Below are 12,491 nucleotides of genomic sequence, written 5' to 3'. Positions count from 1 at the left end.
TCTATTTTAAGAATGAACTTGATGAACAATTTGATCATTCACAATCAATATGTTCCACTTGTCATTTAGGAATTGGTCCATTCCTCTTTCCTTGGTCTTTGTGCCAAAACCAAAGGACAACAATTGACCGGGACGAAGGGATTATTTGATTACTATTGGTTTGTTGGATTAAAATTGGTTTGCAACTTATTAACATGTTATGATTTGAATTGGAAAGATGATTTTGTGTCTTTGATCTATTTGGTTTGGATTGTATTTTGAACCATTTGGTTCTCGTGAAATGTTTTGAAAATATTTTATGGTTACAGTAAAGAAGGGTCCTGCTTGTGGTGGGCTATACCTATATCAGGATGCCTTGGGGGACTACCTTAATATTGAAGAAGGTGTCTCGTCAATTTTCCTCTTCCTTGGGTTTGGCCGACTCTCTTGAGGGGTGTGCACACTTGAGATCTTTGACCAGGTTTTGTACATAGTTAGGGAAGGCTTGTCAGAGCGGTAATGATTAATAGAAGCCTTTATATCGATTCTCTATCCGAATAGCAAATGAAAGAAAGTTAAAAGTGAAAGTGAAAAGAAATAAGTGGTCTATATATGATTGGCTTTGTTTTATGTATTCATATTGACTTGGTTTATTTCCCATGTTGTCTCCAAGAAATCCATCGCTCTGAAACACTTTTTAGTACTATTTTGATTAAGAAATACTCCCTCTATTTGTTTATATATGACTTTCTCACATTTCGAGACACTCCCTTCTCTCTTCAATATCTCTTAAAATATAAGACTAAATATTATGATATGTATACTCATATGAAAGAGTTTTTCGTAAGGAATTTAATGTTACCATTTTTATATTTTTTGAACAAATATATTTTTGTAAATATTAAAGTCAAAGGCTTACCTCGTAAATGCAAAACGTCATATATAAAAAAGTGGAGGGAGTATTATTCTACAAATTGAACTAATTATTGCAGTTAGGGCTGAGCATCGGTCCAAGACCGGATTGGATCGGACCAAACCAGACCGGACCGAAAATAAAATTTTTGTGGACCGAAGACCGGACCTAAAACTTTCGGTCTTGGACCGGACCAAACCCGAAATATTCGGTCCGGTCCGATCTTAGACCGAAATGGACCTAGAACTAATTCTTTCACTATTTCGTATATGATAATTACATTTAAGTTTCACTAAATTAAATGTCGATGAATAATTAGACGATTGTTTTTGAGGAAAAAATACTCAATATTAATTTATAATGTCTTGTGAAGATAAAATGGTAATTTAGTTTATAATATTCTAATGATAGTCTTTAGAAACATAATATTCGGTCCATTTGGTCCGGACCTAAAATATCCGGGTTTGGTCCGGACCGGACCGAAGACCGAAAACTCAAAAAATGAGGACCGAGGACCGGACCTAAAAAATTCGGTCCGGGTTTGGTCCAGACCAAATGGTCCGGTCCGGTCCATTTTTTTGGTCCGGACCTAAACTTGTTCACCCCTAATTGCAGTGTAATACCCCAGACTTGTCAGAAATATAAAGAATTTTTGACAGAGTTTCAAACTAGCAATAACACAATGCTATAAACTTTAGTGTTCAAATAAAATATCAAATGGCCTCTACAAATCTTGAATTTTTCTGACAATTACTTTGACATATTAATCAACTGTGAGTAAATTTTAGAATTTTTAATTGACTCTAACTGTTTTTAATAAATTCAACAAAGTAGCATGACAGACGAACTATCTGACAGTTTGTCTAAACTGAGTTGTTCTTGAACTTAGATGACACAAAGGATATAATTGTGATCTAAAATTTTCACAGAAGACTCACATGGAACTTAAGAAAAGAATTTGACAAACTTAAACAAAGAAATCCACAGATTAACAGAGAAATTCTAAGCTTAAATCTGAACAACATAACCAAACTAATTAATTTGATTAATGCCAAACAGAACTTGATCAAATCAACCACAGCTTAACACATTTTAATTTACCAAGCCTGGCTCAAAAGCTAGGCACAAATTTGAAATGGTTGAGAGAAATTTCAGGTTTCTAATTCATTCAAAAGCAGTCTGTCTTTTATAATGAAGGCAATGGTCCTTATATAGGTCAGCCTTGATTTTAGTCTAAGTACATCTTTGATCCAAGGGTTAAAAATCCATCTAGGGAACACACAACCTAAGATAATATTTTACAATGAGCTCAACTGAAGGTAAAGTAAAAAGCAAGAGGTAAAAACACAGCAGATGCCAGTCTCCTTGGCTTATTCTGGTGCAGGCTTTGGGTTGTTGTTCTCAGAGATAGGCTTCTAATTGCTTTTGTGGTTTAGCAAAAAGATGCCAACTGATCTTTGTATATTTTCCAGATGTTTCGAGTTCTCAAACTTTGGCCTTTGCTTGAACAATTGAGGAAATATGCTTTACTGAGAGTGACATCTTATCTACCATTTGCTTTATTATTCTGCTGCTAAACTAAACTTAACTTGGCTTATTAACCATGGATTTTCAGTCATCTTTGAGCTAATTTTGGGACATTATCAGCTCGCCAGTTTGGCAATTGATAACTTGATCTTGTAAATCTTCTGGTGACCTGAGGCTTGAGCATTGGGTGAGTTTGAGGTGGTTGGAATGGGCTGTTGGCTGGACTGCTGACTTGGGTTTGTATCAACAGAACCTTATATATCAACTCCTGCTGCAATTATTAGAGATGACTGTAATTAACGAAACTTTATTTTTATGTATATAACACTAATATCATTTAGCATTTATCATTTTGGGTCACTTCAACTCATTTTAGATTGGGGTAATTATTAGTCGGGTCTTTACCTGTCAACTCTTTACGAATCGGGTCATTTTGGATGGGTCAACATTGGGTCGATCAATGTTTAGGCCAGGTCTGGGTCGAGTCAATTCGGCTTTTATTCGGGTCAAGCAAGTTTGGGTCATTTTCAAATTTTGGACAGTCTCATAAAGTCGGGTCAGGTTTACCAGGTAGACTATAAAAGTGCAAAATGATCTTGTATTACTAGTTCCACCGGTAGTAGTTTATTGTGGGCTATTGGTAAGTTTGAAGAGTGACGGAATGTAGCAGTGAGCCCATATAGCAAAAAAAAATGGGCTTGACATAAAAAAAACCCTTAAAAAAGCCGGAGTGAAAAAGCAGGATTATATATTAAGTCAGATAAAAACCCTAGCATCCTCCTCACATATACAAAAAAGAAACCATCTCCCCCACCGCAGCAGAGGCCACAAACCTTACTACTCCACCTGGTACTGCACACGCTTCTCACAGGATCTCCTTGAACAACAACAACAATGGTGGATATAATTTCTTCTCTCTTTTCTTCTTATTATTATTCTTCATTTATTTATCATTTATCTGTTGTTTAATGTTTGAAATGAATATATGAATGACAGACATTCAAGAGAAGGAATGGAGGACGCAACAAACATGGTCGTGGTCATGTCAACTTCATCCGCTGCTCTAACTGCGGCAAATGCTGCCCCAAGGTCTTATCTCATTATTAGATCAATTCATTGATTTGTTTCACATTTTTGTTTTTCTTACTGTTTGTTACATTATTTGTTGTTAATGTTGAATCTTTCATCCTAGTTTTATTAATAATTTATAGAGCCCGATGCGAACGTCAATTCATCTTTGAATTCTTAGCCTTTGTGTTGGGTGTAACTTGAAAATCACATGATGAGAAACATTATTCTATTTCTCATCTTTATTACGATTAGAAAATTTGAGAAATTCATGTATTATTACTTGTTAATTGAAAAGATTCAATTGTTTTCTGATCATCATTCTACATGTTTTTCACTAACAATAGCCTAGATCCTGCGTTATAGGAGCAGACATAAATCTCACCACATAAATTCCTTCAAATGTTTTTCTGGTTTATTTATGGTGTCACTCTCCTTGAGAAATTTAATGGCATTTCTCAAACTTGTTTGTTGTAACATTTTCTTCAGTATGTTTGTCAGTTAATTCTGGAAATATATTACAGTGGCAATTTTTGTGGGTAAGGTAATGTATGTACATGAACATGAGTGGCAGCACAATTTTATTTTTGCTCCCGTTCATACCCAACATATATTTCTCGGTTATCCTGAGTAGCTTTGAAGAAAATGTCATCTGATTCTGTATTTTAGAAGCTAGCTTTGATTAATTTCTATGCTTGAGCTTTTGACATGGTATAATGTTTAAAGATGAAATTTCTTAGAAGAATTTTTTAATGAGATATTCTTTCTTCGGAGTTTAATACACTTAGTTGGCATGTCTAATTGTCCAAAGATAATATTATGCTTTATTTCAGTTAATTTGTTTGTTGCATAGTGTGTGAATTGATTTGGTGGGCTGATAAATTTATGCGTGTTTTGCCTTGATCAGGACAAGGCTATCAAGAGATTCATCGTGAGGAACATTGTTGAGCAGGCTGCTGTTCGTGATGTTCAAGAATCTTGTGTCTATGATGGTATTGTGCTCTTTTTTCCCTCTTTCTTGTTTTTATGCATAGATATGAGTATGTTCATCATAATTTCTTATGTGATTAGTGATGACATTGGCCTGATTGTGTTGTCGTGTAAACTGTTGAAGGGTATGTCCTCCCAAAGCTGTACTCCAAATTGCAGTACTGTGTGTCATGTGCTATTCACTCCCATGTTGTGAGGGTGCGTTCCCGCACTAACAGAAGGAACCGCGAGCCACCACAGAGATTCCCCAGACGACAGGTGATCTTTCGCTCTTTAAGTTTATGCAATTCTTGTCTTGTCTTGTGTCATCTATACATCTTTTTTTTCGTTAGTTTAGGTGTTTCTCTCCCCTTGTAAGTTGTAATCAAGTTGCATTATAGCTATCCTATTAACATGTCATTGTGCAAATGGGTCGTTCAGTTTTAAATTTTAACCTTGAAAAAAGTTGTTTTTTAACTGATGGTTATTTGTAGGTATTCTTAGTTATTTTTTAGATGTTGTTAAGAGGGGATATATGCTCACTTGTCACCGTGAGTTAAATCTATTCTTCATCGTGTCCTCAAATTATCGTGCCGTGCACTGATTAGGTTGGTATATGCTGTAATGATATGTGAATGAATACCAATTTAAAAGTTCAGGTTGGCTCGTTTTAAGTGTTCAAGGAGGAGGGTCTATTGATAAAATGATGCAACACTTGATCAGAGACTTAATGGAAACCGGCCGATGTTATAATTTGCTCTACATTTTCTGGTGATTAGCTGTGTATTGAAAATTCTTGGATATGCCTGAATCATTCTTTTTCTATACTGTTGCTTAATCATTGGTACTTGAGTTGAGTTGGAGTGGGTGCACATATTTGCCACATTGGTTAGGAAAATACTTAAATTGTTGGTGAAATGTTGGGTACAATTTTTAGTTCAATTTTGCTATGGATTATAGGGAAGCAATCTATTTTAAGTAATGTTGTCCAAAATCATGTTCCGGCATAGATGAACTGATACAGAGTATTTAGTTTCACAGAGCCTTAATTATCGTTTGTTGGTTTATCACATGCGGAGTTTCATAAATGGTAAAAGACTCCCCAATAAACCCCATTTAACTAACCTACCTAGTTCTATAAATGGTAAAAGACTCCCCAAGAAACCCCATTTAACTAACCTACCTAATTCCATTTACTTTTCTAGGCTGACAGTGTAACAAGTACGCCGCGTTTACAATCCATAGATAAATGGCATTTCTTGTCAACATTTGTTTTTTTTATGCTTTCGGTGTAATATGTTGTTGACCTGGGTCTCATGTTAGTGTAGTGTTAACTCTAGTACTTTCAAAAGCAGTGTAGGCTAGACTGAGTAATTATGCTTTTGTTATTCAGGATGCTGCTGCTAGGCCTGGTGCTCCCGGTGCTCCTGGTCCTCGTCCTGCCGGTGCTCCTGGAGCTTAAGTAGCTGGGTTTTCTGTCTGAGCTTAAGTAGCTTTCCGATCCTTGATCTTATATTTTGCCAAGTAGAGTTGATAAGACGGCTTTTGAATCGAGTTTCATGACTTGTCGACTGTGTTTTACTTTTCTTCATTAGATTTTATTTTTGTTTGAATGACTATTGTCTACTACCAAGTCTTCATTGCTCAAATTGTTTGCCCGTATTTAGTTTCTCTTTAATATTTCAGTGCCTTTTCAAGTTCAAAGGTGTTGGATTTCGCATTAGTGGTGTGTGAAATTTCTATATCGGTTTAAGTCTCAAACAAAATTTCGAGATTAGCGTAGGGGCAAAAGTTGATTAGTTCAACCAAGTTCAAAAGTTGTGTCGCTCTCGTAAACTGGTAATCATGTAGGCATAGTTGATTAGTTGTAGTATGTGTAGTTAACATTTTCATTGTTACAAGCACTATAGGATTTAATTAATACAAAATATTATTCTCGTAGATTTGGTGTAGTTCCCATAATGCACCCTTGATAACAGAGATGGTCCTTTATGAGATTTGCAAAGATTAACACAACTACATAAAACTGAATAGTGTTGCGTAAAGCCACTTTACTTCCTCGCCCTTACAGAAGTCCGGGTACTTAATTACCTATAAATTAAGTTCGTTCTTTTGTTCAAGAGTGTAATTATGGGTATTTCCCTGAGGTAGCTTTCGTTGATACATTTTGCTCACCACTGTCTCGATCGTCTCCTAGACTCCCAATATATTCCCTCGGGTATCTTAATCCACGTTGCTTCTTCCTTGTCATCCTTTGCCTCTGCTTCTTTGCCTCTGCTTCGAGATGACCTCCATCCATAGCTAATATTCATCAAACAACCAGCTTGCGTTTTTTTCAGGGTGTAAACTCTGCACTCATTCCATAGATATGATATACTGATCGATACCTAGACAATGCCTTGTCAATTGTCATGACCTTTTGGGATTATCAGAAGGAATTGGTGGAAATTGCCCTAGATAGTACAATTTGTGTTTTTCGTAAAAGAAAATATTAACTCCACTTGTGGGTCCTGAAATGCCTTTGTATCCCTCGTCCTCCTGTCTAATGGTCAAATGCAAATATGTTACAATTGGTCTGTTACAATTGGTCTCCCTTGTGACGGGTTATCATTTATGGCGGATATTTTGTGAGTTAAAATGGTAACAAAATGGGTTAGTGGAGAAAGGGGACCACATGAATAGTGTTGCAGAGAGAGAAAAAGTGGGTACTTTGTGAGGTAAAATGGTATCCATCACTCAAGAGTGACGGATATGTGCCGTCACAAACAAGAATTTGTGAATATGTTATCCATAGGAGTTTCATCCCATATAATTAATAATTCATAAAATCTCGTTGAAGACGGGCGATATCCGTCACAAGCTTGTGACGGATACCGTTTCTTCTCACAAAATGCCCATTGAAGGGTGAGTGGGAATCACATGGGGGGTGCCCCACCTTGTCCCTCTCCCTTTTTGTGAGAGGTCACAAGCTTGTGACGGGATTAACCCGTCACAAGCAAGACTAGCCGTTAATAATTAGGTTTGTGATCCGTGAGATTCACGGGTTTATCTGATTTAGTTTTGTTATTTTTATCGTATTGTTTACATTTGTCTGAGCAATAAGTTGATCTATTTAAAAAATATAGTTTTGAAATACATAAAAGTTAGTTGGTTAATGCCTTGTTTCTTTGACAATTTTGGTTTATTTTCAAAACTATATATTGTATTTTAGTTGTTATTTTGATTAATATACTAAAAACATGTGGTTTTAAAAAAAAGTTACCTTTCAATGAGTCCAGTAATTCATGACACCATGTAAAAAAAAAAATTAAATGCTTAAGGTTGCTTTTTGATTAGATAGTATAGATTTTGTACTAAATTTTCTATGTAAAAGTTTGAACGTCGCTTTGTCTTCCGGCAAATAAAGTTAGTAAGTAAAGACGAAAGGGCAAATTAATGCATAATGAATTATTTCTCTTTTTTTTTTTCCTTCTTTTTTTGAGAATAATAAATCTCACAATGTAAGGAGCTTAAAACATATAGAATTATAAGTTTTTTTTTTTTTTTTTTAATTGTCATGAATCATATAGTAGTAGCATAGTTATGAACTTTAATAAATGCTAGTCTTACTATATCATCTATACCAATTTGTCAAAAATTCTAAATTTTATATTTTTACATAAATGATAAAATGAGTTAAATAATAGCCTACTACAAATATCATTGCAATCTCTTATGTGTTATAAGACATATGCATTAGATAATATGACATGTACACATAAATATTAGATAATAATTTACATTTAGCCATTATCTATGTCAATAGAATTTTTTTGTCCAACTTGTTAATAAGATTGAGATCCTCGCAACTCCAATTTCATTCTATGAGAGCTATTTTCAAAGGAAAAATGATGAATAAAAAAGAAACACATACCCAAATAAAACATACACTAGTTTTGAAGCCCGTGGAAACCACGAGATCGTTAATAATTTATTGTTTTAATCGAATACGAATTGTTTTCTTAACCCACAAATACTTAAGCGTTAGTTTAATTTCTTTTTGTTTATTGAATGAATCATAGTATTTAGACCTCTAATTATAGATAAGATTTTAAAGACTCGTGTGGCAACTTCATAGTGCAAATAACTTCATACTTGACCAATAAAAAGTTGATCAAGGTAATATTTTAAAATTATTGTGTAGGTATTGCAAGTACGTAACAAATTTTCAGTACCTAACAACGGCTATACTTCTTGTATATTACAACAATTTTATATTCCCCTAATTTCAATGGATTTTATATTCTTTAAAATTCTCTAATATTCTCTGTTATATTTTTAAAATATGTAGAATACCCTGCAACATCAAATAATTAAAAATTAAATATTTGTGTCCCAAATTATTCCGAGTACGTTGTACGATTATATTTATGGAAAACAGAAAGAGTAAAGTAAAAGAATATAACTTTAGAATTTCGAACAATTATTAGTATAAACTAGTATTGGTGCCCGGCTTCGCCCGGGCTACCTCTACTTCCATTAAAAAAAAATTCTCATTAAATAAAATTACTTAAAGTTGCATAACTCATAAATTTATCATTAATATATTTTTTATAACATATCCTAAAATTATGATGAAATAAATTTTGAGACAAATTCACTATTCCCGCTATTAATATTTTACTCTTATTAATGAAAAAATATCAATAACATTTCACTACTTGCCCGTAATCATTGTTACTTTCACTACTCCCGCCGTAATTATTGTTACTGTCACTAATCCCGCATTAATATTTATAATTTCACTACTCCCGCCGTAATTATTGTTACTTTCATTATTGCCGCATTAATATTGATTATTTCACTACTCCCGTTGTATTTTCTACCACTCTCACTAATCTCGTTGATAATATTGTTACTTTTACTATTTAAATGAGTGATTACTATCACAAAAATTCTACCGTCCTCCCGGAGGATGGTACTCCTCACACACAAACACATTCCACCCAAGTGGAATATTATAATGACTTGTGTATGAGGAGTACCGACCTCCGGGAGGACGGTAGAATTACTCATACTATCATATAACTTTATTCAATGTTACTACAATTCTTTTTTTTACTGATGACATTACTTTTACTACTTAAGCATGCAATTTTAAGAGGATTATATATTTAAATAAATATATTACATATATGCATTAAATCATATCGAAAGAAGTATGCAATATTATATATTATGGAAGTTGATTTTATATTTAATATATAATTTTATGTTGATAATAATTATTATCATAGGTGTGCATGTTTATACTAATTAATTATTTTATTTTAAGGAAATTGACCATCTCCTAATCTTCTATAAATATTTAGGAAAATTACCAAACATCTTCTTTCTTTTACTCTCCTTGAAATTGACTATCTTAATTAATTATTTTATTTTAAGGAAATTGACCATCTTAATTAATTATTTTATTTTAAGGAAATTGACCATGTTTAGGAAAATTACCAAGCTTCTATATAATTTAGTTTTAACCCAAACTATATAATATTTGGATTGATATCCTTTGATCGGGTCCATCACACGGTGCTAGTAATTTTAAACTATATACTATAATTAATTTGTATAAGTTTCTTTAATTACATTGAAGTCCCTTGGTTTCTGAAATTAATATATAATATTGATGAGCAAAATTAATTATGCATGTTATGAATGACACAAGTAACAAATATTTATGTATATACAATATGTTACATAGTTGCTTTTAAATTTGTTCAGCCAAAGTTATAAATAAATAAACATTGTTATACTTTGTAAAAATTATTAGTTACAATTCTAAAATATCTCCTTAAACTATATTGGCAAAAAAGTCTAAGCTTATTGCAATAATCTTTTACACAGTTTGAGTTATTTGGTTTGTGACCCATTGACCTCTTGACCAAAAATTAACGAAAAAAAGGTGTTACATGCAAAATTATTGCAGCAAAGATAATCTGGGTGTATTCACAAAACTTTTGGCAATAAATCATCCGAGGTCAGATGTAATGTTTTATGTCACTTCAATGAAGTACCTGCCAAAAAACTAAAAGTCAATCAAACTATAATAATAAATTGGAAATTGAAAAATTAATTTTATTCTTTAGAATGATTTATAATTAAAATATAAACACAAAATATATTATGGCTACATAAAGTTTTTATAAAGCCAAATACAATAATTGAGTGTGGAAGCTTAAATAATCTTGAATTTATTAATTCAATTAGGATTTTATGTGAACTAAAAATAATCTTGAATTGAGTGTGGAAGCTTAAATATGAAATAAAATCTCAAAGGTGTTTTAAGGTAGAGAAATTAAAACATTGTGGTAATGCAAAAGATTATAATAGTAGACAAAAATATAGCAAGGTGTTTAGGTAGTATAAGTAAGGTGAGGAAAGCTAAAAAAAAAAAATCATCATTTAAGAAAAAGAATTAAATGTCAAATTAGTATATAGAGTGAATTAATTATTAATTATTAATATATCTATAAAGATGAGAGGAATCTAAAAAGTTTATTAACATTTACATTCTATTGTACAACTTAAATTTTATTTTATTTTGTTTAATTACATGCATGTGTCACATGAAAATTCAAGATGGCTTTTGATAAGAGACATGGCTTAGTGAAATGCTTAGTTTTATCTTTTTATAATATTGTATAGATTTACCATGTTACATTAAAATTTGTCATTTTAGGTACCTTTAAATTATATTGCAAATATTTATTTATAAATTAATGAATTAAATCAATGCTAATTAACTATAAATTGATAATCCATGTCACATTAAAATTTGCCACGTCACATTATAATTTGTCAAATATAATAAAATTTTACGGGATTTTTAAAATAAATTGTGCAAACGACAATGGGTAACTACCCGTCTTAAGAAACTTGACAAATGGACAATGGTACAAACAACGCATTTTATATGTGTGTGTGCGCGACAGAAAATTTTATATGGTAAGGTATCAAAGACATATGCACGTTATCATATGAAAATAATAGATACTAAAATAATTGAAAGATGTAACATGCATACCAATAATTGAACATTATTTAAGAGCAAAATAAGTCATTGAACATGATTAAATAAAACTTTATGAGTGAATCTTGTAATTTAGATTGAAGTCTATGATTGAATCACGTAAATTTTGATATATTCTAAAATAAAGAACTAAGAATTATCTAGTAATATGCATTCTATAGACAAAATATCATAATAATAATTTTATTATATGGATATAAAAAATTAGAAACGATTCAAACGGTCTCTACTCCATAAAATATGAATTGAGCTTTCATTTCAAAGAAATTTACTAGAAAATATTCCCACAATCAAAATCCAAAAGGTTTATAAACTTTGTTAAATTCCTTATTGTTAGTACAAGAATTTCGTCGAAAACTTGATAACTTGAGTAAATGATCCTATGTAGAAACAAAATTTGTAATAAATATTATAAAATAATTTATTTCAAAAAACATATAAACTAAATAACATACGGAGTATAATTTAGAAACCATACTATTTAGTATTTATCTGAAGGTGTGTTGTACCATATAGTTATATGTTTTGTTTTTGATAATAACAAGTGTGCTTTATAATGTATATACTTTTTGCGCGTAATCGTTTGTTAGTCTTTGCTAGATTTAATAAAGGTTACAGTTATAGCAAACAATGTTATAGCATTCATGGTTATAACATTGAGGATTTGTGAAGCATCATTGAAGTAATGTTATAGCTGCTTGTACTATAACATTGAAAGTTCTTAAAGCATCATTGTGACTACTTCATTCACAAATATGATGATCACTCAAGCAAAAGACATGATCAAGTCTATAAGAAGCTCAAGATGAAGAGCTTATGATCAAGATGAAGAGATGATCCTACTACCGAAGATCTCCATGAAAATTAGCTAGTATAGGACGCCATCTAATAACGGTATCTGTGGAAATAATATTGGGAAGGTAAAGTTATAGTCACTTCACCTATAACTTTACTTTACCAAGCTTAATG

The 12,491-nt window shown here is 32.0% G+C and overlaps 1 protein-coding gene across 1 annotated transcript; it reads left to right on the top strand.

Moving 5' to 3' along the window:
- Positions 1-3,031: 3,031 nt before the first annotated feature.
- LOC141605587 (small ribosomal subunit protein eS26y) lies at positions 3,032-6,179 on the top strand. Its single transcript, XM_074424423.1, has 5 exons — positions 3,032-3,316; positions 3,416-3,508; positions 4,395-4,479; positions 4,602-4,735; positions 5,850-6,179. Exons 1-5 carry the CDS (start codon positions 3,314-3,316, stop codon positions 5,916-5,918), a joined length of 384 nt encoding a protein of 127 aa, XP_074280524.1. The 5' UTR covers positions 3,032-3,313; the 3' UTR covers positions 5,919-6,179.
- Positions 6,180-12,491: the final 6,312 nt, after the last annotated feature.

The sequence above is a fragment of the Silene latifolia genome, chromosome 10, assembly GCF_048544455.1.
Source record: "Silene latifolia isolate original U9 population chromosome 10, ASM4854445v1, whole genome shotgun sequence".
NCBI lineage: Eukaryota > Viridiplantae > Streptophyta > Magnoliopsida > Caryophyllales > Caryophyllaceae > Silene > Silene latifolia.
This window is presented reverse-complemented; position numbering and strand designations above follow the sequence as displayed.